The sequence below is a fragment of the Ciconia boyciana genome, chromosome 17 (assembly GCF_034638445.1).
Source record: "Ciconia boyciana chromosome 17, ASM3463844v1, whole genome shotgun sequence".
NCBI classification, from domain to species: Eukaryota; Metazoa; Chordata; class Aves; order Ciconiiformes; family Ciconiidae; genus Ciconia; species Ciconia boyciana.
In genome coordinates, this window is record NC_132950.1 from 9,880,707 (window position 1) to 9,906,531 (window position 25,825).

The 25,825-nt window shown below is 48.6% G+C and overlaps 1 protein-coding gene across 11 annotated transcripts in view; it reads right to left on the bottom strand.

Annotated features, from left to right (window-relative positions):
• Positions 1 to 1,466: 1,466 nt before the first annotated feature.
• Positions 1,467 to 25,825, bottom strand: part of BCAS3 (BCAS3 microtubule associated cell migration factor) — a 375,222-nt gene continuing 350,863 nt past the window's right edge. For 4 of the 11 annotated variants that reach the window (XM_072882061.1, XM_072882063.1, XM_072882070.1 and 1 more), the window contains 2 exons: positions 25,531 to 25,698; positions 1,467 to 2,343 (listed from right to left, as the gene is read on the bottom strand). In XM_072882061.1, coding sequence (XP_072738162.1) covers positions 2,195 to 2,343; positions 25,531 to 25,698 — 317 coding nt within the window. In that variant the 3' untranslated portion in view covers positions 1,467 to 2,194. Of the gene's footprint in view, positions 2,344 to 18,413; positions 18,480 to 25,483; positions 25,699 to 25,825 lie in introns of all 11 variants that reach the window. The other 7 variants (XM_072882059.1, XM_072882058.1, XM_072882060.1 and 4 more) reach the window with 5 other exon arrangements.

Sequence of the window (25,825 nt, forward strand, 5' to 3'; positions counted from 1 at the left end):
TTTCCACATGGCCGTATTGCAGCACTTATAAAAAGTGATTTAATGCCTGCCAACAACAAATACATTTCCAATGACACCACTCTGCGTTATGCGCTATCCTACTTTGTGTGTTCAGGAGGAACGAGCAACCAAGCTGTCCGAGGCAGGAGGGAGACGAGCGGTCTTCCTTCCTTTGCAAGAACTTGGTCCCTTACGACCGCTCCTTGGAAAGCCTGAAAGGAAACAAGCATCACGGTGACAACACAATCCCTTCTGTATGTGTTAATCTGGATTTTGTTTGAACTTTTGGAGCTGACCTTGGCTTGAACTGTGTTAAAAATCCTGACTGGTGTGGACTGACTTGACCCTGCGGTCCCATTTGTCCGCAGTGCCAGCCCTACCCTCAGCCCCTTACTTCAAGCCATTATTTTACAGACATAAAAGAAACATAGCATTACGGCAGACGTAGCCAGCGGGACGGAGCTGCGAGTACTTACTTACGGGCGAACTCTCCTCTGATTTCATCCCAAGGAAGTTTTTTTTTGCTTGAGAAAGGACTGACTGCAAACCAAGCAAGAAACTGAAATTATTGCTGCCGACTCTCAGTTTTTATTAGTGGTTTCCAAGCCTGAAGAGAGAGGAAAAAAAACCCCAAACCTTCTGACATCTGAGGCGCGGCGCTACAGTTAAAAACAACAAAAAAAATCGAGCCCAAGACTGAATTTTGGTATTTGGTGTTTGGGGATGGAGTAGGAAGAGGGTGGTCGGTTCTGCATTGCTCACTGTGGCTGGTTTAAGCTCTAAGAGTGCGAAAAGATTTGTGGGTTTAGATAGTTTCCTCTCCCTGCCATGACTCAAACGGCTTCTATTAAAAACAAGTAGTGGGAAGGAAATTTCATAAGCTGACAGTCCTATCTCACTCTCTGCTTCTCGACACAAGTTGGCTGAGAGAGAGGAATTCATGTGGTTACTATGTGTGAGCCCATGACTGTTTCATCAGCAGAGTTATGCGGTGCTAGTTCTGACTGCGCACGTTCAGTATGGTATATAGGCTCAGGCTGCTTTACGGGTTCTGCAAAGCCCCGTATAAGTGATCCTGTAACACAGTAGATGGAGGTGGCTGTCTCCCCTGCCTGGTACTCGTCCCACCGAAATCAGGGGGATGAAGAAGCAGGGCCCCAGCCAACGCGAGGAGCTGGAGCTGGGGTCAGACACCCAAACAGAGGTGGGTGTTGATTTTCAGAGGTGCTAAGCGGGTGCAAGGAACACCATCCGAGTCTCCCATTTTCAAAAATCCTGCCCTTGCACAGGGGGATGAGAAAGCAGGGATGCAAAACCAAGCTAGCCTGGCTGCATAACAGCCACTGATGGCTTTAATTAAAGCCCTCGAGTTAGTAAATATGCACACAGTCTGGTCCAGGAAGATACACGAAGCCCGCAGCCAGCCCAGTAACACTCCATGAACATTGCCATTTAAGCAGTTTCTTGTTTAACTTAGATTTATTCAATGACACATGCATTTCTGGACAGATATCTGAGTTCCAATGAACAAGTTTTATAACCAAATATGAGAAGTTTGTGACTGCAGTTAGTCAATTAAGTACGTTTCTAAAATACATGACTAGAAGAAAACCGGAGCAATAGAGATAATTCTTCCAAAGAACAAAAAGAAACATTTCCATTTGTAATACTCCTGGCATTGATGAGGATCAGTGGGGAAGGAGGGCAGCAAGGAGACGCAACAAGGAAGGAATAATGTTATCAACCCTGTCCACAGAAAGTCCTCCAGTTTCCACTCTCCCCGGTTCCTTCGTTAATGCTCGGCACTTTTGCAAACGGCGAGAGCTCCTCTGAGTTACGGAGATTCCCTTCATCTCTCAACACGAAAAAGCAGAGAACGGTTGTGAAACCATGTGCTTGACCAAAAATGGCTTAGAAATATTTCTCCTCAACCAACCTCTTCCTGAACACAGCGAAAAAAGAAGCCGCAGAGCTATCGGGATTGAAGATGGAGTCTCTTCATATTGCACAGGAACACAAAGTCAAGATTTTGTGAGTATGGTTCAGGAAGGTTTAAGAGTCGTCAATATTTATCAGGGTAACGAGAGCCATCCAGCGCGGCAGCGAACTGGCGGGTGACAGACACATCGGGATTGTTTAGGCGGAGAGGTGGCTCGTTACCCTGTCTGGATCTCTCCTTGGATGTTCGGCTAATTTAAGGGAATCCCGTGGGAAAAAGGCTGAGGGGCTGGTTTTCGTTAGTCGGGAGGGGTGATCTGTAGCCATCGAAGTTGCGTGGGATGCTGCCGCTGGTGGAACCGGAGCTGTTACTGAGCGTCTCTATGCTTCCCTCTCGCTGAAGCTCTGCAACGGGAAGAGAGAGCAGGTCCTGGTTAGCGTTTCAGATAAACCCGGAGTGCCGTTAGACGGCCGCTTTATTGACAAATCTGTTTATTGTATTGTATCATTGCTCTAATGCTGCATTTGTCATCCATCTTTTCCGGGGTGATTTGATGAACCACTCCAGAGGCATCCCAGCTCCTGGTTCTACGTCTCTGCCGGGCTCGCAGCTCAGCCGAGCCGAAGCGGAGCTGGATGGAGACGTTAAATGCTGCCCGGCAGAGCGGCCCCTTTCCTGGGAGGAGGCTGCTGGCTCGTGACATGTCAGGATTCGATAGCGGGGATGCTCAGAGCTGAACTGAGAAGGGGGTGAAGGGTACAGCGGCAGGTGACAAAACATCTTTCCTCTGCAGCAATGCTGCTGAGATGGCGGGGAAGGGGGAGCGGTAGCAGCACCGGTTACCCGTGGTGTGCACCAGCGGTGCATAACCACTGTGATTCTCCACCTTGGGAACACCAGGGACTTTCCACAACCTTTTATCCTGCACAAATGGGCATAAATAATTCTGCTTTTTCGAGCTAAAGAGAAAACATCCCCTTTCCTACACGCCTGAGCTGTGCCTCAAAGCAAAAGAGAAAGCAGGCCTGACCATGGCTCTCCCTCTCCTGGTCACACACCTCCAGCCATCTCCCCTCGCTGACCTCCCAAAGCCTTTACTGCTCCCTAATCTCGAAACACGAGGATTTTTGTGCGTGCAGAGCATCGTTTCTAACCGCGGCCTCTCTGCGAGCCACTTGAACCCAACAGTTGACTCAGTGGCAGCGTGCAGCAGCGCCGCTGGGCAGCATCACCCCGGCCAGCACTCAGCGGCGGCATGCAAGGGTGAGATTAGGCAGAGCCCCACGTACACGGCAGGAATCCTCTCCCAGACACGCGGTGACAGGCTACGAGAAATATTCTGGCGAGTTGCAACGTGCGGCCCTGAATGTGACTTCTGTCGGCTGCTTCTGCACAGCCTGCGCTGGAGGGGACCGGACAGGGATGGGAGCTTTGGGCAAATTCCTCTGCTGCCAAAGGAGAAAGAGGAAAAACCCTCTTGTTCGCAGCGTGCCGCCGTGTCGTGCATGTAAGGCACAGGGGGCAAACCCCCGGAGGAGACAGGCAGCTTTCCCTGACCCTGCAGTTGGGGTTTTGCTCGGATGGGGATGGAAATGAGCCGCAGACACAGGAGCTGGAGGAGCGGTGTCCGCTTCGCTCTCTGCTAAATATTACTGCACCTCCGCCGTTTGCACACCTCTGTCTCACATCGGGATATCTGAGCTTTTGTAAACAGCACGACAGTTCTTTAGCTGCCATGGGACCCCCACGATAAGGACATATTTATACACAAAGCGCACAGCAAAAGCAGAAGGTCAGTTCTTCGCTACAAAATGCATCCCGCCCCAGCATCCTCGGACGCTGCACAGCTCCCGTTTGCTACCTGGGCACTGCAGGGATAAGAGCCAGGCGAGCGTACACCTAGCAAAGGAGGGCTTGGGGATTTCATCCTTGATCGTGGAGGTAACTTGCGATGGAGATAATCTGCCCAGGATACGTGAAAAACAGATCAGCAGGAAACCGGTCACCCTATAAGCAGCGACGATAATGACCTCAGCTGTATTAATCACAGTTTCTTGCCAGTATTTGGTGAAGGAATGTCCATGTCTAAACCTCTTCATTTTCCTTACATCCTTACTCTCCCATGAGTTCAGGAAGTAAAAACAGTAATTTAAATCAGAAATGAGTGGCGTATCCACACTAATACTGTGCTTATCCTGTCTGATTTGGGGCTTTTATCTCCCTCCGCACACAGCTGGCTTCGGTTAAACGTCCCACGTCAAGAGCTCTCGGGCGCTGGGCAGCCATCGCCCGCGCTGGGCAGGCTGGGGCTCCCCAGACAGCGCTGGGGCTGCGGAACTCCTCCCGGGGTTACTTCCCTCTCTCTCTTTTTAAGCTATCATCGATTTGCAGGCAAACGGTGGTGTTTTCAGTAGCAAAAGAAGGGAGAGGGAAAGATCGAGGGAGCGCTTGTTTCCCCGCAGCTCCCGCGCAGCCGTTTCTGTCCCTTGGGGCCGAGCACTGGCTCCTGCCAGCTCCTGCCTGTCCTTGGCCACGCCGCGTCCTGCCTGTCCTTCGGTCACTCGTGTGGGACCGCGTGCCCTGCCGGGATGGGATTTGGGGGAATTCGGGCTCGCAGGGTGGCTTTCCGGGGGCTGCGGGATTTCTGCGGCCGGCAGCGCCTGTCACCTCTGCGGGGGACTGCCAGGGGGTGGCACTGCGGAGACCGATGCCAGCCAGGGAGAAAGCATGGACACAACAGCGGGGAGGCAGAGCGGTGGGCGCAGGGCCTGGCTGGGGAGGCTGGGGTCCCGCCGCCCCTCCCAGCGCAGTGGCCGGGAGCTCCCCTTGCTGCTGTCAGGCATGCAAACCCCTTCACTGAGCAACGGGGAGGGATGAAAGAGGGTAAAAGAGACGCGAAACTCAAAGGGAACTGGAGTTTTCCAGCCCTCGAGCCTGCACAGAGCCCGCTTTGGGTTCGGAGGGGGTCAGGCTAAAAACTGCGGGAGCTCCCGCAGCCGAGCTGCCATCCCAAGTGCCGCAGATGGTAAACGCACACATTCCCCTGGGCAAATGAGTCTGGGCGCTCTCAAACAGCCCCGCGTTGCGAACCCGCTCGCTCTGGAACTAATTACACGGCGAGGCAGACGAGCAATGTATTTTGATACCTAAGAAAGCATTGTAAAAGTCCTGACCGCTGCGGCAGAAAGCACCGCTGTGCTCAGGAAATTGGGCTCTTGCCCTCGCCCAGCCCGGCTCTCGTGCACAGCTGGGTCATGCGAGATGTGCAATTAGCCATTACACGGTCACCAGGGACTACCTGTGCTGCACATATGACCCCTAGGGCCACAGCACGTTTTCCTACATTCCCCCAGATTAGTCCATTTTTTCCCAGCTGTTTAATTAATAAAAAATATAATTTAAAAAAAAAAAGTCTAGCGCAAACTATGATCTTTCTTCCTAGACCTTCCAGCAGACCAGGGCACGGCGGAGACACGTGCACAGGAACGTTGGTGCCATTCCCGTGGGAAGCTCAGACAAGACCAGGAACGGCTCCGTGACATGGGGACACCCTTCCTGCTATGGGGTAGAAAACCGGGGGACAATTTCTGATAGACCCGATGCCTGGAGAGACCCAACAAGTGCAGAAGGAGCCACAACGGCGTGGTGGGGCTGTTGGGTATCAGAAGAGGCAGGCCCCTCCAGACAGGCAGTGCAGGCAGCACTGCCCTCCCACTGCCCCGGGACGGAGCAGCCGAGCCCTGCGGCACAGCTGAAAGGAGGTGAAATACTTCCCAGACCTAAAGAAGATGTGTCACATAACCGGTCAGACCACTGATGCTGGGAACACGCTTGCTGAAAAACACAAAATACAAGGAAAAACCAAGATCCCCCTACAAAAAGACGGGAGCGAGCGGCAGGAGAGCCTGGAGCAGCGGCGCGGCCGTGCGGGATGAAGGCTCAGCGCCGCCAGCAGAGCAGGACACGGCTGCCCGGCGAGTGATTTCGTTTACTTTGGTGGAGTTACGCCAGGAATGGACTTGGCCCCAGTATGTCTGAGGGTTATTGTATCTGCATTCCCCCACGCATATACTGTTGAGATGTATTAACTTCCTTAAATGTACCAGTAAAACAACCTCTTATGATACACTTTAATGAACTTGTACAGTTGCCAACAAATTGTGCATCATATAAAACCCATTCGGCCTTATAGACTCTCTGGCTATTTTGTAATAACTGCAATTTGCTTCTGCTGAAGCAAGATAACCAGGGTTGAGAAGTCAGGCTTTGCAGAAACCTAAATATTTGATTTTGGGGGGGAGTGGGTGGGAGAAGGAAGAAAGGGGCCTCTGGGAGCTATTTATGGGGTCAAAATAACATGAGACCTGCTCTTCTCGTAGCATTTCCACCATCAAGGAAATGAAATACTGTGAGAAGACCAGCACTTGCATTATTTTGGCCCCATAAATGGCTCCCTGAGGCTTTCAAAAGCCCGTGAAAAACAAACACAAATACAAATAAATGCTAATACTGGAAACGTAAATACTGAAACCTGCCCATGTCCTCAGAGGAAACGACTCACAAAGTCCTGACTGCCCTGAAAAAAAAAAAAGACGACGGGAAAAAAGGCAAAGGAGCAGGAACATCTGCTGAAGCCATGAGGAGAAAGTCACTTCAGGGGAGCCGGGAACAGCCCTGCCTGCGCTTTTGATGGTAACAGTAATGGGCACCGCTGGCATCACCCAGGGTCCCAGAACAGTAGGGATTTTCAGGGCACACGCGCTTTCTGCCGTGGTGAAGGCGGCGGCAGTAAATTCCTCGCCGCTGCCGGCGCGGGGAGGAGCGGTGGTAGGGAAGGTGGCACGGCGAGCGGCCGGTGCGGGTCCCCAGCCCGCCCGGGGAGCAGCCGTCCCCCTCCCCTGGCCCTGCAGTGTCCGGCACGCTCGGGGGCTGTGGAAACACCGACGCTGCTTGGAGAGCAACGGGGCATTAAAGGTGTTGCAAAGCAAATGCTGGCTGCTCCCTGCTTGGCATTACTTCCCGCGGGCCTGCCTGCCGACCAGCACCAGCGCAGCCTTCCTGTGGCGTTGCATGAGAAATTGAAAATGAAACCTCCCACGAAACGCTTCTTTTTGCTAATATTGCCAAACACCACGCTGCAGCCTGACGGTCCTGTCCCTTGTTCTGCTGCCCAAGCCACTCTCCACTGTCCCCGAGCTGGCTGCCAAGGTGGAGAGGAGGAGGAAGAGGAGGAGGTGCTCTGGGACAGCCCGGGGTCCTCAGGTCCAGGGCAGCGGTGCCGTCCCCCGTCCAGCGAGGCGGCTGCACCCTCCATTCCAGAAAGCTCCAGGAACTGTCAAAGGACCCCATCAAATCTAGAAAGGTATAAAGCCCTGCCAAGCTTAAATGTGAAACCATTTTATAGGGCACATTAATTCAATGCCTGAAAAAAATCTATATAGCCCTCTTTTGCCCGGAACACTCATAAATTATGCTGCCTTTCTCACTCGTGCTCTCTCTGTAGTGGTCCACTTGAAGCCATGGCATCTCCTTTACATCTACTCAAAAAATCCCATCTCCAGTGCATTATTTCTTCTAATGGTTTTTCCTTTCTCTCTGTTTGCTTTCCCCTGTTAAGCACAGTTTCAAAATATCCTCCAAAATCATTTGCTGGAAGAGCTGACCCTTTCCTCTTACCTACCGAGGGCTGCCCAGGCTCCCGCACAGCCCGGCGGAGCCGCAGCCGGGATAAATGATACAATGACAGCAGCCTGATGTGTCAGGGCAGCGGGGAAGCGGCAGCAACTCTGAATACAAGAATTATTCTTCATCATCTCAAACTGTCACAACACATTACCCTCAAAGCCGCAGCTCGCTGAAGGAGTGACCCTGGACTGAATGGGAGAGCGCTCGGGGAAAGAACTAATTGTAGCCTCTTTTCACACGTCAGTCACTTTTCACAGCACCAAGCCTTTCAAGCTCAACTAATGTCAAGTTCCCTTTTCCTTTTGCTGGGCTGAGTATTTCTGATTTTCAAGGATGGCGTTTTTAAAGGAACAAGGTCTCTGGCGAGGGATGAGGCTGGGGAGGGGAGGGAAGGAAGCGTCAGAGTGAGCACGCATCAGAAAGTCCAGCAGACGCCCGAAGACTCGTTAGGAATTAGACAATTAACAAGTAGGAATGCAGGAAGTGGGGTAATGGCCAGCAGGGCTCGAATCTCCTCGATTTCATTTCTGTCATTCACGGCAATTGTTTCGGGGAACTTCTCGGGCTCTGCCGTGCGCCAAGGGGGCTGCGAGCGCGGGAACTCGCTCTGCCCCTTCCCCAAAATTAAGATGCAAGACGGGCATTTTCCAGCGCTGGGGAAGAGGAACAAGGCGCTGCGCACTACAACCGCCTCTCCCCCACCACGAGCGGTTTTTGGCCGGAATTAGAGCTTCATTTTAAAATCAGAGATAATTTCCTTTGTTCGGAGGAGAAGTGAGAAGACTCCCTGCAGACAGAGCCCTCAAAATGACAGCCCGGTCTGTGCTCCTGGGCAGGCCAACGCAAGGGCCCTTCATACCTTCTTGTCTCTAACCGAAATCCTAAAATATTCTGCGGCAAGGACTATTTTTTTACCCTTACATTTGCACAATGCCTACCACGGGAGACTTGCAGAGCTGACTGGGGCTTCCGAGTGTTACTTATTAACTGTAATGAATAATAATTATGTAGCTTCTGCCATCTGGATTCTCATTCAAAAGGATCCTATATAAAGCGAAGACTAAAAGGCAATTTGTATTAACACAATGGAAGTCTTGAGGATCTCTTAAACTGTTTGTAATTTACACAACGCTCCCCAGTGAATGGATTAGTTAAACATTTTTATTTTACTGATTGCCGCCGAAGGGAGCGGGATGTGCTCCCGTGGAGGAGCTCGCCCCGGCCCCTGATGCGTGGCTTCCGCTCCCCTGTACGCCGACACGCACTTTTACATGTAAGCTCTCCATCTTTCAGTGTTTAGACAACATCCCAAACTCAGCTGGACACTTTTGGCTCTATTTCTGCATGAACATTTACTATGAACATCATAACCGGTCCCCACGGGAGCCGGTGCCGCTGCCTGGGACGGGCACGGAAACGGGCTCAAATGCGAGGTCGTAAACGGAACCGGGACGCCGAAACACCACCCCTAACACAAAGGCTTGGAAATTGCGTTACCGCTACTGTGGCTGTAGGTTTTTCTTGGGTATTCCCTTTTTTTAAACGAAATGCAATTATGCTAACGAGGGAGCTCTAATTATAATCCATCTCCACCACCCTCGGTGGCTGCTCCGAGGCGAGGACCTGCGGAGCTGGCTCCGGCCCCGCTGGCGGCCGCGGCCCAACGCCGGGACCCGCCGGCGGCGAGGGCAGCGGGGGCACTGCACCCCTGGGGGAACCTGCACTTTTGGGTGTTCGGATAAGCAAAAATTGTTAATATTAAACTGTAGTGAAACGAAAGCACCAAGTACGCGTTCGAGCTCTTAATCTTCCAACCTCCTTTTCATTTGAGATGGCTGCAAAGAAATTTCTGGGCAAAGGTATTTTTATATTGCTCCTTTCCAAAGGCAGCACACAGACAGAAAGTCGGTTCCCAGCTTTATCTATTACTATAATATTTACAAGCTCGTATGATTATGATAATGTTTAAAAGTCAATTAAACCTGCTCTCTGCCCCAAGCCCCGTGCCCTGCTCCTGCAGAAGCCATTAACCCACGCCAGTTCCCCCCTGCGCTCCGGCAACCGGGGCAGGCAGCTGCGGGGACCCATTTCCTGCGATGCTTTGGGTGGCCGTGATAGACCTGCTCCTAAGAAATGCTTCTTTTCCCTTTTTTTAAACCAGCAGTTTGAAAAAAAAAAAGAGACTTTAAACTCCATTCGAAAGAGGAAATGTAACACTACGGCATTTGAACACCAAAAATCAATCCCCGTATTAAAACCGTGTCATCCTGCTGCAACCTGAAAGACGCTGAGACACCACAAAAGCATCGCCACATTAACTTTGCAAAGTCAAAAAGACTGGCAAGCACTGCCTGAACAACTGCTCTGAAATCAGAATTCAGTGGCCTATGTAAAATATTAGTTACTGTCAAACTATCTTACAGTAACGCTAATGCTGACTCCACATGGAATTCGCTAATGCTGTGCACTTGGAGATGAAACCTGGCACGTTGGAAAAAAGGTGGCAGGATCTAGCAAGGAGATGAGGAGGTACAGGAGGCAGGAGATACCCAGGGGAATGAAGACTGAGCCTTCTGAACATCAGAGCCCCTCCGAGACCACAAATTTCATTTCTAGTGCCTTATTTCCACATGAAGATGCCAAACAACTAACACTTACGAAATAGGGAGGACATGTGAACTTACATAAATGTCTGGGTTTACTTCAGGCACAGAGAGATCGTTGAGATACAGACAAAACATTTTCATGCGTGAACTTCTAAAGAATTTTGTCTACCAAAAAAAAAGAAGGAAAAAAAAAAAAAAAGGCAAGCAGCTTGTTGTTTGGTTGTTTGCTTGGTTTTTTTTTTTTTTTTTCCCTCTAAAAAGAGAACCCAAAAAGCTCCGTATGACTCGAGTCCATGGAGTAGGAGACCCAAGACTTTGGCGTCTTGCCAGACTTGACTCTGAGCATTTTATGGAAGGTTAAAAGTGCACGAGATAAAGGACTAGCATTTAGAGAGAGAATATTCTTCACGATAGGCACTTTCACAATGACTGCAGTGCTTTTAAAAAATAATCTCAAGTTTCCTAGAGCCGTATATTTTTGTAAAGAGGTTTAGGATGTTTTCCTACATAAATGGCACTTCAGGATGAGTTACCAATTTTAGTCAGTATGTGAAATTTCAAAAGCTACAACAGTCGAATGCTTATAGAACACAATTTCTGTAGCCCATCCGCATCAGGAAAGCCTACGACTCCTTCTGCAAGATTTCTCAAAGAGTTTTTAAAATGAATGTGCAGATATGGTTGGTTGGGTTTAAAGGAATTCCCTCCTACCTCATCTTAAAAGTTTCAATATGTTGCTACTATAAATCCTATAACCTACCTTATATGTAATACACGCCTTCCTGTGCAAGGCAGTCTGTATACAAGTTTTTTTTATGTATTTAGGCAAAATTATCTTGTATCTTCAGTTACGCAAGCAGCACATCTGTGTATATCCGACCAAAAGCATTTGCAGAGAAAACACTGTATTAAAATTCCTGGGTTTGGTCTCTCATTCCCAGGGTTATGGGAGCGCCTCGGATTGCTCAACAGTGACCCCTCCGTCAGCCTCCCACTCCAGAAAGGAAAATACAAATTCAATGTAATTGCATGTTTGTGACACCTACCCAGCTCCGTGTCCTACACCCTCCGGACTCTTTGGATCTTGCTCAGAAGTTTTGGAGGCGACGCTCCTATTCCCGAACCCACCATGCTTCTATCCAGAGCAGGTCTGGACCCAACACGTGGATCTAACCATCCCCCTTCCCACCAGAGCTGGAGCCACTCGAGATCTCGGGGCGGGGGGTCCTGTCTCAAAGGTGGCTGCGGCAAAGCCCCCGCGCAGGAGCGGGACAGCCGGGAGCGCTCGGGGAGAGCTGGGGGTCCCTCCTCCCGCCCCGGGCTCGGCCAAACAGTCCCAGCAAAACAGCTGGGTAAGGAAAAGTTGCCTGAAGGTCAAAAATACAAATCCAGCAATTACTTCAAGGTCTGGGCAGCGCCTGGCCGATGCGCTGAACGGGGGATTTCAGACGTGCCTGACCCTCCAAACCTCAGCGGTTTCTTTCATGTCCAAGACCTATTTTTTCCCCTCTTGTGACGCTGCCTCGGTTATTGGGCCTCCTTAATAACCCTCAGCTAGGAAGACAAGGCAGCCCTGGAGGAGGACGACTTCTGTGCTCGCAGCGTGCCTCCCTGTGCATCTCGCATACGTGCGTTATGTGCTTCTGACACAAACGTATTGCCGAGTTCATTTTAAAAGTATAATATTACAAAGCAAAGTCATTCTGGCACAACTTCTAGTACTTCTGACACAAAGTGGCCTTTCGGGCCAGCGAGGAAAGCTACTGAGAGGCTCTGGGCTGTCTCTCTGGTGCAGATTGATGCTGAGGAGGAAGCTAGACCGGACTGGAATTTGGGTTCGATTCAAAGGAAAAGTTAAAAGTTTGGGGGGAGCAGATGCTCAGCTGGTCCAAATCAGAAGAGTTTTGTTGAAGCTCACGAAATGATGTCACTGCAGACTCAGCCTTGTCTGCTCATCTAAACGGTTCAAGGCGCTCAGAACCGAAAAGCTCAGGTGGAAACCTAAGGAGCAGAGGTTTCCTTCTTTCATTTCCCCAGCGCCGGTTTTAGTGTCGCTGAGAAACTCCAAACCCATCCAAATAATCCTAGTTCCAAATGCAACTTATTTGGTCTATTTAGTCAATTATTTTCAAGATTACGTTGACAACGCTGCTTCAAGCAGACCAATTTTCTAAACGCAGACCTAATTTTACAAAGCACTCAAAGCTCGCAGTAGTACTCTTAAAATCACGTCTCTACCTCGATTATTAACGGAGCCTGGAAAAACAACAGGCCAACCTTGTGGGCTCGCTCTCTTGCAGGATTGCTTGAGGCTCTTAATACACTCTGTCTTATTGATATAGCTCCAAATTCTGATGTTCAACATAAATATGAAAGAGCCTTGATAAAAATGACATCCGAAGCTTAATTCGCCCCTTTGTTAATGGAGTTGTTCAGCACCACAGTTTGCATTCGTTCTCATGAAACCAGAAGGATGCTGAAAAAAGTCAACTGGCTGTTTTCGCTTGCTAAAAGCCATATTTTAAAAACTATTCCAAGCATTGATTCTAATTTACCTTGCCTTTTTAGTTACACTCTCACAAGCACTGTCAATCGTGTGAATGAGCCGCAGCCTGTGGATGAGCGCATGGCGGAGGAGAACTCTTGTGTGAAATCTAAAAGACCTAATGGCAAACCAAGGCATTCCTCTGGCCACATCCCACGTAAAAGGCAATTTAAATCATCTCAAGCTGTGCAGATTCTGCCTTGTACTTGGGCATCTGGCAGTGAAGTTAATGGAACTACCTGCTCTTCGTGTTGTGTTCTTTTGCAGACTTTTCGCTCACGTTTTGATGGGTGACCAGCCACGTTTCCAGAAGATAAACCAAAGAGACAACACAATGCTAGCACAATATAATCTAAAGGGTTTTTTTTAAAGGGTGTGGATAAAAGTAGCCCTGAGTGAAGGCAAAAAAGCACGCCCAGATTTCAGGTTAGGGATCTGTCCCTGTACAATTCAACTACCCACGGCTGCCTCCGTGGCTGCAGATGAGGAAGGAAGGCTGCTAGGTTCATTTGTCTTTTGATTAATGCCTCCAAACATCATTTCCACCTGACAACCTGGCCTCAGCGATGGAGTGCCCAACGGGAATAGACGCTCAGCGTGGCACGCGGGAACAGACGGAAGATGCTATCTATGGGAATGCTGTCCTCCGCCTTAGGAGAAAACCAGCACAGCAACACGTCCGAGCATCCCTCCGCAGCACGCCGCATGGCATTGCTTCTGGGTCCCCGGCATGGTGCTATCTGTATCTGGTTAGGGAACTGCCACCATTTCCGTCCCGCTCACCTCGACCAGGGTTCTGCATGTGCTCGCCATCCCCAGCCACCCGCGGCTCCTCGCTCCCACGCCGTGCCACCGAGCCGGAGCGGAGGGAACGGGGCAGGTCCTGGCTCCGGACCCTGCCGGCACCTTCCTGCCTGCGGCCTTCCCAGAAAAACATCTTTGGAAATAGTCGGAGAAGCGATATTGACCCTTTGTCTTTCACAACACCATCAGCTTTGGATGTAAACACAGAGTTCATGTGTTGGGCAGATACTGAGAAAGTCACTGACCAAGGAAATAACAAATAAGTACCGAAAATAAATAAATAAAAAAGATAGTATTTTAGCTGCGGGGGTCTTCTTGGAAAATGGGATAAAATGCTTCTCACAGAAAAAGGCAGTAAACAGTTTATGTCCTGGAGCAGCCATTCCACAGGGTGGGTGGCTTCCTGGCGCGTCAGGAGGTGACACGCCACCAGCCACCGTGAGGCATTCCCAAATTCCCTATCTTTTCACGGCAGCGAATGGTTGCTTAAAAAATTCATCCCCTTACCACTTATTTCTGTCTGCATGGAAAACGAATTCCTTCCTGCCCAGGATGCGGGACAGACTGCGGGGAAGCTGCTTGGAGAAATCTCAGAGGCTCTTGCTAATGTCTGAGGAACACGGAGCAAAGACTAAAAGCCAGCTAGCAACACAAGCACCGCCACCGCGTCTGAAGCGACAGGAATGAAACGCAGAATATAAACAACAGAAGTGGGGAAAAAGCTATTTACATTTTTCAGAAGTTTCACTCCTTTTCTAAATTAGCTCGTGCATTACCCAGCACGTAATTACCAATGATATAATTTAAGAGGGCACCAGCAGAAACACAGAAAAAAGCAGCCAGTCTATTACCTTTTTGTCTTTATGTTCTGCCTCAACATCTTTTTCATTCTTTGTGAACACGCAACTTTTACGCAGCACCGTTTTTACAGAAAGAATAGGCCTCTGGAGGTTTCGACCGCTTGCGTGAACCTCCGCGGGGGTCCCGAGCACCCTCCGCTTCTGCTGGGGCAGCAGCATAGATGGTTTCTCCATTTGCAAAACGTTTCCAACCGATTTGTCGTTTTTCTTACTCTTAGTTTTTTTCGTCAGCCGATTGTGCGCACAATATTTGAGCAATAACGAACAGGGGAGGATGAAAACTGCTGCAGCTTGAGAAGTGAGCTCAGGATATGATTCCTCCTCACCGGATGCCTGGAAGATGTCACTGAAATTCTCTCTCCTTTAGTGCAACCCGCGTGGAGCCAATATGAACTCCCAGCAAAGTGCTTAAAAACCCATTATTTATAATAACTGTTAAATGATGAGACATTGTTTACCCAGATCGCAAGATAAATTCTCACTTACAGAATGCTTGCCTGACCGTCCTGAACGTCATCTGGTTTTTATTTAAATGCAAAATGTAATTAGGCTCCCAATAACACAGCAGAAGAATTCAATAAGATAGGGCTTTTCACTTACGGTTTAATATTAACATTCTCCCATAAATGTTAATGAATAAAAGTCTACTGTTTTATATATTATCCATGGTGGGGAGACAGCAGGCTAGGAATGGAAGGAAAGCTAATCTTTCCATACCACAAATTACGATATATACCTCAAGGAGAACCAACCATTCCCAGCATTGCCGGGGACCCGGCCACAACGCCGCTTCCTCCTGGGGCAGCCACCAGCCCCGGTCCCCCGGTCCGCGCTCCAGGGACTCTCCCTCCCCAGCCATCAGGGAGATCCTCCCCCAGCCAAAACTCGCTTTGGGCTTTTTCTCTCCTTTTCCCCTGCCCTCTCTCCCCGCTTCCCGCCTGGCCATCTCCAGTAGACACGCTACGAGCATCAGATAGCTACAACATCGCTGTTAACCAAGGATACGGCCCCAAGCCCTGATATTCTTAGACTCCACCGTGGATAGCAAGGCTAGATTATCAGCAAAATCAGGTTACTATTTGTCTGATACTCTATTAGAGAAATGCACGGGGGTGATGAGAGATGACGGCAGGGCTGCGGACTACAGTACGATGGTAGGAAATGATACGGCATCCGAACGGGTGGGAGAAGACCCTCGGAGCTGGTGGAGGTGGCACTTGGGGAGTCCATCGAAGGACTTGTGCCCTCTGATGCCAAAGCCCGAGGAGCAGATCCCGTGGTGGAAGAGGGGCCTCTGCGGCTGAGAGGACTGAAAGCTGCCGGGCCAGAGGGTTGGCTCACACTGGAACATTTTAGTTGTTTTAGCTTCTGACCTTCCATTTATTGCTGGGGGTTTTGCTGCGTTAATGCCTATTTTGGTGTTTGGTGACTCATACTTCATTGTATCTCCCTAATAAGAAGTGTTCATTTAACAGTTCGACTGCTTAACAATTTATTGCATAAAAGGGTTTCCATTCTACAGCCTCCTCTCCTGTCTCCCCTGGTGAAGGCAATGCATAGTTTATGAGCGCTTTGCAACGACTTGGACCATCGTCCTTTCACAATCCCGGGAACGGTAGATGCCCTTGGCATCAGCGTGATGTTAATGCTCTGCACGGGCAGGAAGGGGGGCTGGCAAATTGGCCGCACGTCGTTTTAAGATAACGAAAGGCTCCAACTTCCAACGAGGTCATGCAAGGTGCGCAGGAGATCTGCACTATAGGGCAAGCAGAGATGGGAGCAGCGCGTCAGCCTAACAAACCCCAACAGCGGGACCCCGGGGCGGGAGCGGGGTGGTGGCACGTGGTCCGGCTGGCCACACGCCTTCTGCCACCGAGCACACGGCACGCCCTGCGCCGTGACCTGAGCTGCGGCTTGTCCTTAACGCGAGGGTCACAGGAGTCACGTAAGGCTGTACGGGGATTTCGGGGTGCACTGGCCTCGCCCGTGCTCAGACGGCAAAGCTGGAGCAGAGACCGAGGGGCACAAAGGCAGCAGCAGAGCCGAGCGGAGACTCGCGCCTTCCCCCAGCCAAGCCAGGCTTAAGGAGCAAGCGCCAGCCAACGCTGCACACACCTCAAATCGCTCCTGTAAAAATCAGCAAAATACCGAACGGCTCTCGGGGGCTGCTGGGCTTGGGAGGAGGGAGAGGAACTGTCTTGTCTTTATCCTGCCACCACCTCAGCAGCTGCAACAAGTTTTGGCTCACAAAACAGCTGTAAAAATACCAGTCCTGGTTCAAATGCTGGGAGATGAGGGCTCTTATACTTACGAAGAGAGATCTGCCTGCCGTAAGTCGTACCCTACATAAAAATACCATGCAAAGACTCCTAAAAGGAGTAACGAGGTAATTATAGAAACTAGAGATGGAAAAATCCTGTAGTCTCCTAGTCTCCTGCACCCTGCTCAGCGCGGGACCGCTCGGTGTGGGGCAGGCTTCAGAACTCGGACTTTTAAAGGGAAGATTTAATAAACACTGAGAAACGTTTCTAAATATTTAGAAAACCCAAAATAACAGATTTCCAAGCCAAGCTGTACAAACAGAAAATGAATTTAGAAAACTGTTAAAAATCAACAGCTTTTGCGTGCACCAAAATATATTTCTTTGAATAGCAAAATATATTTCTTTGAATAGCAAGCATCACCTCACGGGCATGATGCTGCAAACAGAGCGGTAAGGATGCTCAGCCCTTTGCAGAATCAGGCCTAAATGAATACCTACCGTGGCTTTCCTCTTGCTCGCCTTGAAATCAATAGCAGAAGCCTCAGGGATGCAAAAAGCTTAATGCTTTAGGAGGTACTCGGCGAAACAGTCAAATGTGAGCAAAGCCCAGCTAGACAGCACGGAGCTTTACATTTTCCTGTGAAATGCTGGAGTATTGCAGTAGGAAAATTAACTTGCTTAATCATTAGGAAGAAAAACCACAAACCAAGGCAAACTAAAACAAAACCCAACGCCATAACAAATCTCTAAGGAGAAAGGGAATTGTTTCTCTGTTAACTACTTTGAGACAAAGCACTGGAAGAAAAATGTCCAGTTCCAATAATGTCATAACCCGATTACAGCCTGCACAGAAGAGCTAGAACACTTGCAGAACAATGAGTAAGAAATTAAGTTTTAAATTGAGTGCTGGCCCTATCTTGTGTCACTTCTTTATATTCTAGTAGAAAGGACACCGCTGAGCTCATTTCATATACAGCAGCGCGAGATGCCTGGATGCAGACATCATTTAGTCATCTCATATATGTTTCTCCCCATTTCTTTCTCCAGGAGGAATGACAAATCTAGAAATGTGACTGCACTTTGTTTTATTATGATATTGATTTTTCAGCAAAGGGAAAGTGCATTTATCCCCCAGGTCTGTGTGCTGGCAAGAAAGGGTTAACAAAATGTTTATCACAAAGCTGGCTTCAGAGTTGAAAGTAATGTGATCAGTAATGAATTTTGTGTTACATTAGGTTGTATAAATGGACAGACAAGCGCAGACAACAAGTGGCCAGGAGTCGGGGCTAATCTAATGATGTAAAAATAGAGACAGCACCAATTATACTTGGGGCCAGCTCAGAGCTCCTGCAGGGACTGCAAATGAATAGGTACAAATCAAATTACTGACTAATAGACGCACTACAAGAGAGGGCAGTCAATGCTAAATACATTAGGGCCTTGTGACCTCTCTGCTCTGAACAGCAGAATCCTAAATTTGACTTAAAAAAAAAAAAAAATCAAAGAAACTCTTGTTCATTTAAGGAGAGAAATAGAACAATGTTATTTGTGAAATGATGTGAGACGCTTAGATATTTTTTGTTTTGCTCCCCTACGACCACGTTATGTGCGTAACCCTTTGAAAGCTGACAGAGGGTTTGCTTTTAGAACAAGGAGAAATATTCTTTGTGCAAAAGTTAAGACCTGATAACAATACAGCGATGTTACATACCAAAACATTTCAAAGCCATGTGCCTCTTTGTGGTGATGTTTTTTACTGCTACTTCACCGGCTGTGTCTGTATCAAAAATAAAATATTTCTTAAAAAAATGCCTTGATGTAATAAGTAAGAAAAAGAAAAGGAATCTCCCCACACCACAATTGATAATAAGTAAATGCAGTTGATCAACTTGTTATCAAAAGGCAGAAAGTCGGAGTTGTCTCGTGGCATCAGTGCTTCTTTTAGAAACATCAGCAGACTTTTCCTACAAACAGCAATAAACCTAAATTCACACCAGAACCACTTGTGCTATCAGCATCCATCCCCCCCGCCCCCTTAAATAATGCACGACCTGGAAGAAATTTCCCTAAAAGCTCCTGGGGCTGGTGGCAAGCCGGATTTGGCGACCTGGGAAATGGCTGGGAAGAAAAAAATGCCCTTGGTGGCCCTGGCCGGGGCTGCTCCGGGGACAGCGGCTTGGGCAGGAGAGAACGAGAAGCCCGTGCTGAAGGGCTTGATGTCCTGCATGGGGCAGCTGCGCTGCTCTTGCACGTTGCATGTGAGAAATAACTAATAAAACCATGTTAAAATGTGTGTGCCATGCAAATGCTGCTCTTCTTATCATCCAGCACTTCAAAAATGGTGGCTCCTAAAGAGCCCTGAATTTTCATTTGTTTTAAAAGAGTCTCATCCAAATAAACCTTTTGTAGGAAGAACCGCATTGAGCCTTTAGACTTATTTGAGGGGGGTAATTTAATCTGTGACCCTGGGATGAATATTCTGAAAGTTCAAAGGCTGCTTTTAGCATCAATGGGATTTGATACACCAGTGTGTTTGCTGCCCAAGCTGATTTTGCACTGGACCTTTGCAGAAACGCTCTTCAGAGAGAAAACCAATTGTTGTGTGTCCCTGGGTTCCTATATCCCATGGCCAAGTTAGGATTAAGACCAACCAAGGAGAGGGAAGGGAAAAATTGGCTTGGAAAAATTAAAAGGAAGAGGAAGGAAAGAAAGAAGAAAGGAAGGGAGGAAGGAAGGAAGGGATGGAAAGGTACCGATCAAAGCGCTGACTCTATACAGGGCTAATCTTATTCCTGAAACTAAATGTACCGGTACATCCACGTCCAGGTGGCTGCTCATCTCTGAACGCAGCTTGTGACCATGGACGTTTTCTGTTTCGGAAAAAGCCCAGGAAGGGTGCTCCTTGCAGGGATCAGAGGGCAGCGGTCACTCTCCTCCCTCCGGCAGAGGAGCACGCTTCCCACCTCAGCCGGGCACACCAGATAGGGTCTGACTTCACTTCTCCAAGCCACAGACGTCACGTAACGATTTCAAAAACGTTCCCCTGCAAAGCTCAAGGGTGTCAAGATCCGAGTCAGGCTCAGGCTGGTGTAACCACACGTCTTCGGCTGGGGACCAGGATCCCAACTGCCCTGAGCGCCAATCCCGGGTTTTGTACGGGCTATTCCCTAACAGCACGTCTAATTAGCTCTACTTACTTACATCCCATTAATCAGGTTAAAGAGTTTGCTTCAACATATCAGCTTCCTTCATCGCATTATGAGTTTGTTCATGAACTTTGGAAGGAATCCAGACGGTTTCTTCCGAGGGCGAGGCGCAGGGCGCTCTGCGGCGTTTGCACCTCACCACTCTGCCACTGGCTTTCCGCAGGTGGTAGCTGACAGACTTGGAGTTTTGGGAGAAAATGAGCCTTTTTTTTTTTTTTTTTTTTTAACTGAAACTTTATAATGGCCTTTAAACACCTTGCTTTAAATTCTTCAAACCTTGCGGGTTGTATTGACCGCGATGGTGCCATACTCGCGTCCTTCCCTGTTCAGACCTATAGCGCTGGTTCTGAGATGCAAAATTTGGGGGGTGCTCTGCAGTTCTTAATATAGGCTCTTACTGCAAGTTCATATGTATTCCTGAGACAGGATAGATATAGAAAAAAGTTAATTTGCTCCATAAACTGCAGTGTAAACTGAGCCATCGTAGCGTACTGGATTTCATGGTGAATTCAAAAAAAAGGATGCATGCCCACAAAAAGCAATTCTACTCTTGTATGTCCACAGAACAGTTCCACCACTTGTAAAACACTGCAGCAATGTGGATTTGGGTATGCTTTGTCAAAGGAAATTAGATATAAGTACAACATTCAGGCAGCCAAACAAATCGTAACGGGGAAGACACAGCAGACGGGCATGGACTGGAATCGCGCGCTGCAAACACAGTAAGCCCCATCCTGCATCTCCACGGCTGCCCGGACTCCAGCGGCACTTTGTGGCAGAAAAACCAGGGGTCTGACAGTGGCAACAGCACCTTTATTACTAGAGAAAGTCTGCAGTATTGCCTATCCTGACAAAAAATAACCTGAGCAGTGATGAATGCTTATTTATTTTATATATTGACAATTCTCCCTTGGAAACCTGTCTGTTGTGTTCGTCTCCTAAAGAATAAATCTACCCTTCTGTCACTGTGCTATGTGCTTTATAGTAATAAACCCGAGAAAATGTAGGGAACGGGTTTCGATTTGGTAAATCACGTGAAAGTCGAGCCTGAAGCTGTGCCTAGATTTAACATACAGCTAAACCTTTCACCCAGGTCAAAGGAGGGAGGAGAAGCTGGGGCGAGCTCCCCAGGGTTGAAAATACCTTTCCTCCTGGCGCTGCAGACGCAGAGCCGCACCGTTTCACGCTCCCTGCTGCTGTCCTGGAGTCTGTAACTCCTTTCTGGGACTGACGGACAGATCCACTGCTTTTCCTTCAGGCCAGCCAACATCTTAAGCGGGCGTGACTGGGGCCTAATGAACCTGGGTCCCTGGGATGTACGCAGACCGTGCTGCACCTCTGGAGGAAGAACCCGCATCAGCATCACGGCTGCAGGTGCCGTCCTCAGCCCGGAGGGGATGGGCAGAGGGCGCAAGGGGAATCTGTCTCCTGGGCTTCAGCATACTTAACTCCCATGCACAGAAGCCGGGGATGGCCACAGAAACCGTCTTCCACAGATAAATTTCAGAAAACATCCTATCGCTCAGACTGTAAAGGCTTGGTCCCCTATTGTAGCCTAATTTTCAATATTATGCCTAGAAATGACCAAAACGCACTTGAAAGCTTAAGAAACGTACTTGTTGAGGGAATACATAAATCAGAGGACTTACTGATTACAGTATTTTTGGAGGGAAAGATTTCTAGCCTGGGCTGGCAATTTCTGCATGTCCAGTTTGAGTGGAATATTGCCAGAGATATTTGTCTCCTGGAAGCACAGTTTCATAAATCACAATACTAGCTTTTCTTTTTTTTTTTTGAGAATGCAATGTGAAGTTCCAGCAACATACTCAGAAACTATACTGCAAATGTAAATATTGTAGCTGCTTGAAAACAAAGCTTTGCAAGCAAAAGAGGTCACTGACCACTAACATTTTGTGAGTAGACCTTCATTTTTTTTTTTTCAGTGAGAGTTTGACAGAAACTGAAACAGCAAAGACATCTTTTTGCATCTTTGCCAATTTACGCCTTCTTTGGAATTAAATGTGTATCTAGGCTGACAGCTTATGTACAGCAGACTCCACTTAAGATAGACATGGGTCGTCTGGATAATTGGATAACAAGGAGAAAAGCTGGTTTCCCAATCAAGTCAACTAGCTGGATGACTGGAGTTATCATTTAGGTCACGAGGAAAGTAGATTTTTGGGGGGTCATTCTCCAGACCTGGTTCTTCTCTCATCCACTGTCCGACAGCCCTTGGCAACTAGTCGGAGTCAGAGGTGGAAAAGACCCGTCAGGCCATCTAATTTCCCTTCCTTGCAAATACCAGATTATTCCTCATGTTTTCAGCATCCTCCAGTTTGACGTTTCCTGTCTAACCAATCTTTGGGTCATTGCTGCCTCTGCCAATAGCCAGGACCACCAAACCAGTGCGGCGTGGCCAACCCTGCTTTGCAATGCAGCGGGGTAGGTAAGAAACAAAGACGCTGCGAATATCTACTCCCCAAAGTGGTCTGTGTACCATGAGCATGCGTTTCCTCCGCACTACTGCAGCATATCAGCCCTGATTACTATATAAATCTACGTGTCAGCTATGTCCTAACAGTTAAGGCATTAAAAGAATCTATTTATCTCTTGCCATTAAGTGCACGTCAGGCCCAGTTGAGCACTTGATAAAGTCTCACTGTCCACCCTATTGCCCATTTTGTCTTTGCCCACGCAGCGGGCCCGAGCACTGCACGTGCACATGTCTTCACATTCAGAGTTAGAAATTGTCATTAATTCGTGTTTCAGGTCGAAAGAGACTTTGCAAGTTTCATGAAATCTCTGCAAAACGTATTTAAGGACTGAAGAGAATCCAAGGAACACAAACGGGGGCTAAAGGCACACATAACATAAAAGCATGCATAAGTTAAAATAAATAACATATAACATAAAAGCATGCATAAGTTAAAATAAGTCATTTTAGGATTATTAGAAGGAGGTTTATAATTTCCATAATTTTGAGTCCAATGCAGAAATATAAACACTGTCTTTGGAACCGGTACCAATATATAAATCAACTACCAACAAGTAAATTTACAGCGTCCTTTTCTGCTGAACTCTTTGCTCTCACGTCATTGAGGTGAGTGGGCAGAAGAGAATCCAAGCAAGGAAGAGCTGGGCTAGAAAACTGAATGTTTTTCAAAGATAATTCAGTCCAGCCTCGTTTTGTTAAGATGTAAGTGGGTTTGGGGGAAGTGAAAACTATCCTACTTATTAGGAGCCAACAAAGACACCTCTTCTTCGAAGCAAGGGTAAGGTACCTCCGAACTTATCTTTCCCCGTTTATTAAGCAGCAGACAGATGCCAGCACTTTACCGTGCCCCACAGCTTGAGGAACGGCTGGCTGGCAGCCTGCCGCCAGCGCAGCCGCGCACGGTGGAGCGAGCGCTAGCCGGCTCCCTAGGCAAGTGCAGTTTTCCAGGTATCATCTGAGCAGGAGAGGACTTTTTATGGCCATCTGGTAAGAAGAACAGCTCAAGAGCCGTTAGGGGATGGAAGTGGAAAGGGCACGGGAGTTCACAGCCTTATCACCAGGTTTTCTCTGCTGCACTGAGTCACCACACGCCCAAATCCTGAGAATAAAGTATGTTAGCGATAGAGAGAATCCCACGACAGGCAGGAAGACACAGAGCGTAATGACAGGGAGAGGAGGGTAGTGGGACGGGGTGAGTTGGGTCAGTGCTCGTGTTACTCGCTATTGCCGCTTACATTTGCCGCTTTGAGACGGCATCTATCTTATGCTCATTATGAAGATTTATGTCTCTGGAGTAAAAGCAGGGAGAAGTCTCTTTGCATTAATTTTAGCTCAGCCATGGCATCTCTATAAACAGTTCCTTTCCGTCTTTACACCTGCAGTACTGTGACCCTAACCTTATGCCAAAGAAGTTGGCGCTCACTGATATCAGCTGGGTTTGGTGGAAATGGAAGAAAAATATAGACCACTGTCTCTGACAAAGTTCTTGCTTTACAATATAATACAATGTGAAGTCTCTGGGGCAGTCAGTCACATCAACTTGGCACATCTAGACGGCTTCAGCTTTCAGAGGAGGTTTTCCCCTCGCCTTTCCCCTAACGTACACAGCCTGAGGGGAGCTGACCTGTTATCGGAAGTGGATACCATCCCAAAGTTCACTCCGATCACAGTATGGGTCAATAAGTGATGAAATATGTGCCTTTGCCCATTTTCACAGCCTGTTTTTCCACCTTCGCGGCCCCATGCAGACATGAGCTGATTAAACGCCACACCAGCAACGCAAGGCGTTTCCATCCTCGTTGCGGTGATGGAGCACTGGAGTCACGGGCACGTTAAAGTGCCTCATCCAAGGCAACAAGCTGGTGAGATTTTGCACCCGATCTGTATGCGACCCATACTTAGTGTTCAGCCAACTTCTTTCTGTTAATACCAAATCGTAAACCACTCCTCGACTCCATCTTCTTCAAGATGGAAATCAGAGGAAAGACAGTTTGAAAGATGACAAGTTGGGCTCTGAAGGGTGTTTCTGCACCACTCGGCAGCTTGGTTATTGCTCTTTGTACCTACATACGAGGGCTTAAATTCTGCTTTTTTGCAGCCTCCTCCTCCAGACCGCGGGAGGTAGCAGCGGTTTGGTGACCTGCGGTGGGCTACGTGCTCAGCAGTGACCTGCCTGCAAAGCAGGGGGGTGAGCCCTGGTGGGAGAGCCCCTGCGCCTTCCCCAGCCGGAGCAGCGCAGAGCGGGGAGAGCTCGGAGCAGCACGCGGCCCTCAGCAGTACCCGAGGGCAAGAGCGAAAGGAAGAGACAGCTTCTGCGTTACAGCCTTCCTGTGATGTCCGTAGGTTGGCACACCCATACGTTTCTGCTAGAGCTCGTCCTCTTTCTCCTTCCCAGGCAAGCTGCCAGAGGAGCGACAAGCGAGCTGGCGGCTGATGTCAGAAGCCACCCTTGCTATGAGCTGCTGGTCACCGCACAAATGGTGCATGGATCAAAGATGGGCCCGGTCCTTTTAGTAGAGGGTGTTTTTAAAACAAGCCAAAATTAACGGAGACAATAAAACTGCAACAACTGCGCTTTAACGTTTCTGAGCATCTCCTACCACTGGGCCTCTTCTGAGCAGCATAATCTCTGACGTGCCATTCCATTTACTTAAACAGATGATATAATTTATCAATATAATGGACACTGATGAAGATGGATTAATTTGGATTACAGAACCAGCGCTTCGCAGTGGCTCTATTCGGGACACAAAATGAGGATATGTGTGCGATAATGACATTGTTTGGAGCAGGGTGGGTGAGGGCAGCAATCTGCACAGAGCCTCGGATGCTCCTGCTTTGGCAGGGGAGGGAGGAGAGTCCTCGTCACAGCTACACGATAAGGCACTTTCAAGCACCAGTATTTTTCTTCAAGTTACTTTAGGCTCCTCGGACTATGTTGATGTGATCTACCGCTCTTTTCTTTTTATAAATGACTTATCTCACGCTAAGTTAGATCCCCATAAAAGTTAATTAATTAATCAGAGAGGTAGTGTACAGAGAAAAGGAAAAGCAAAACTTAAAAAAAAAAATAAAAATCACCATTGGGTGAGATGTACGTGATCTCTGATCACACCTCTTCTTTGTACCTGTTCCTGATCCCACTATGTCCCTGCTGGGAGATTCGCACATCGCGTCGGCCAGGCGCTCCCGAAGGCCCTCTTCAGTGTGCTCCATGGAAGACATGTGTCGGAGACCGAAGTTCTCGGGCCAGCTCCCACACACCTCCAGCAAGGTCACGCTCCGGTCGAAGGCACCTTCAACAAACAAACGGGAGACGATTGGGAGACCCTGGGACCAAACTGCTTCCATACATACTGTTCATTGCATTGGAAAGAAAGAAGCCCTTGTGTTTTGAGTTCCTGAAAAGTTAATTTTAGCACT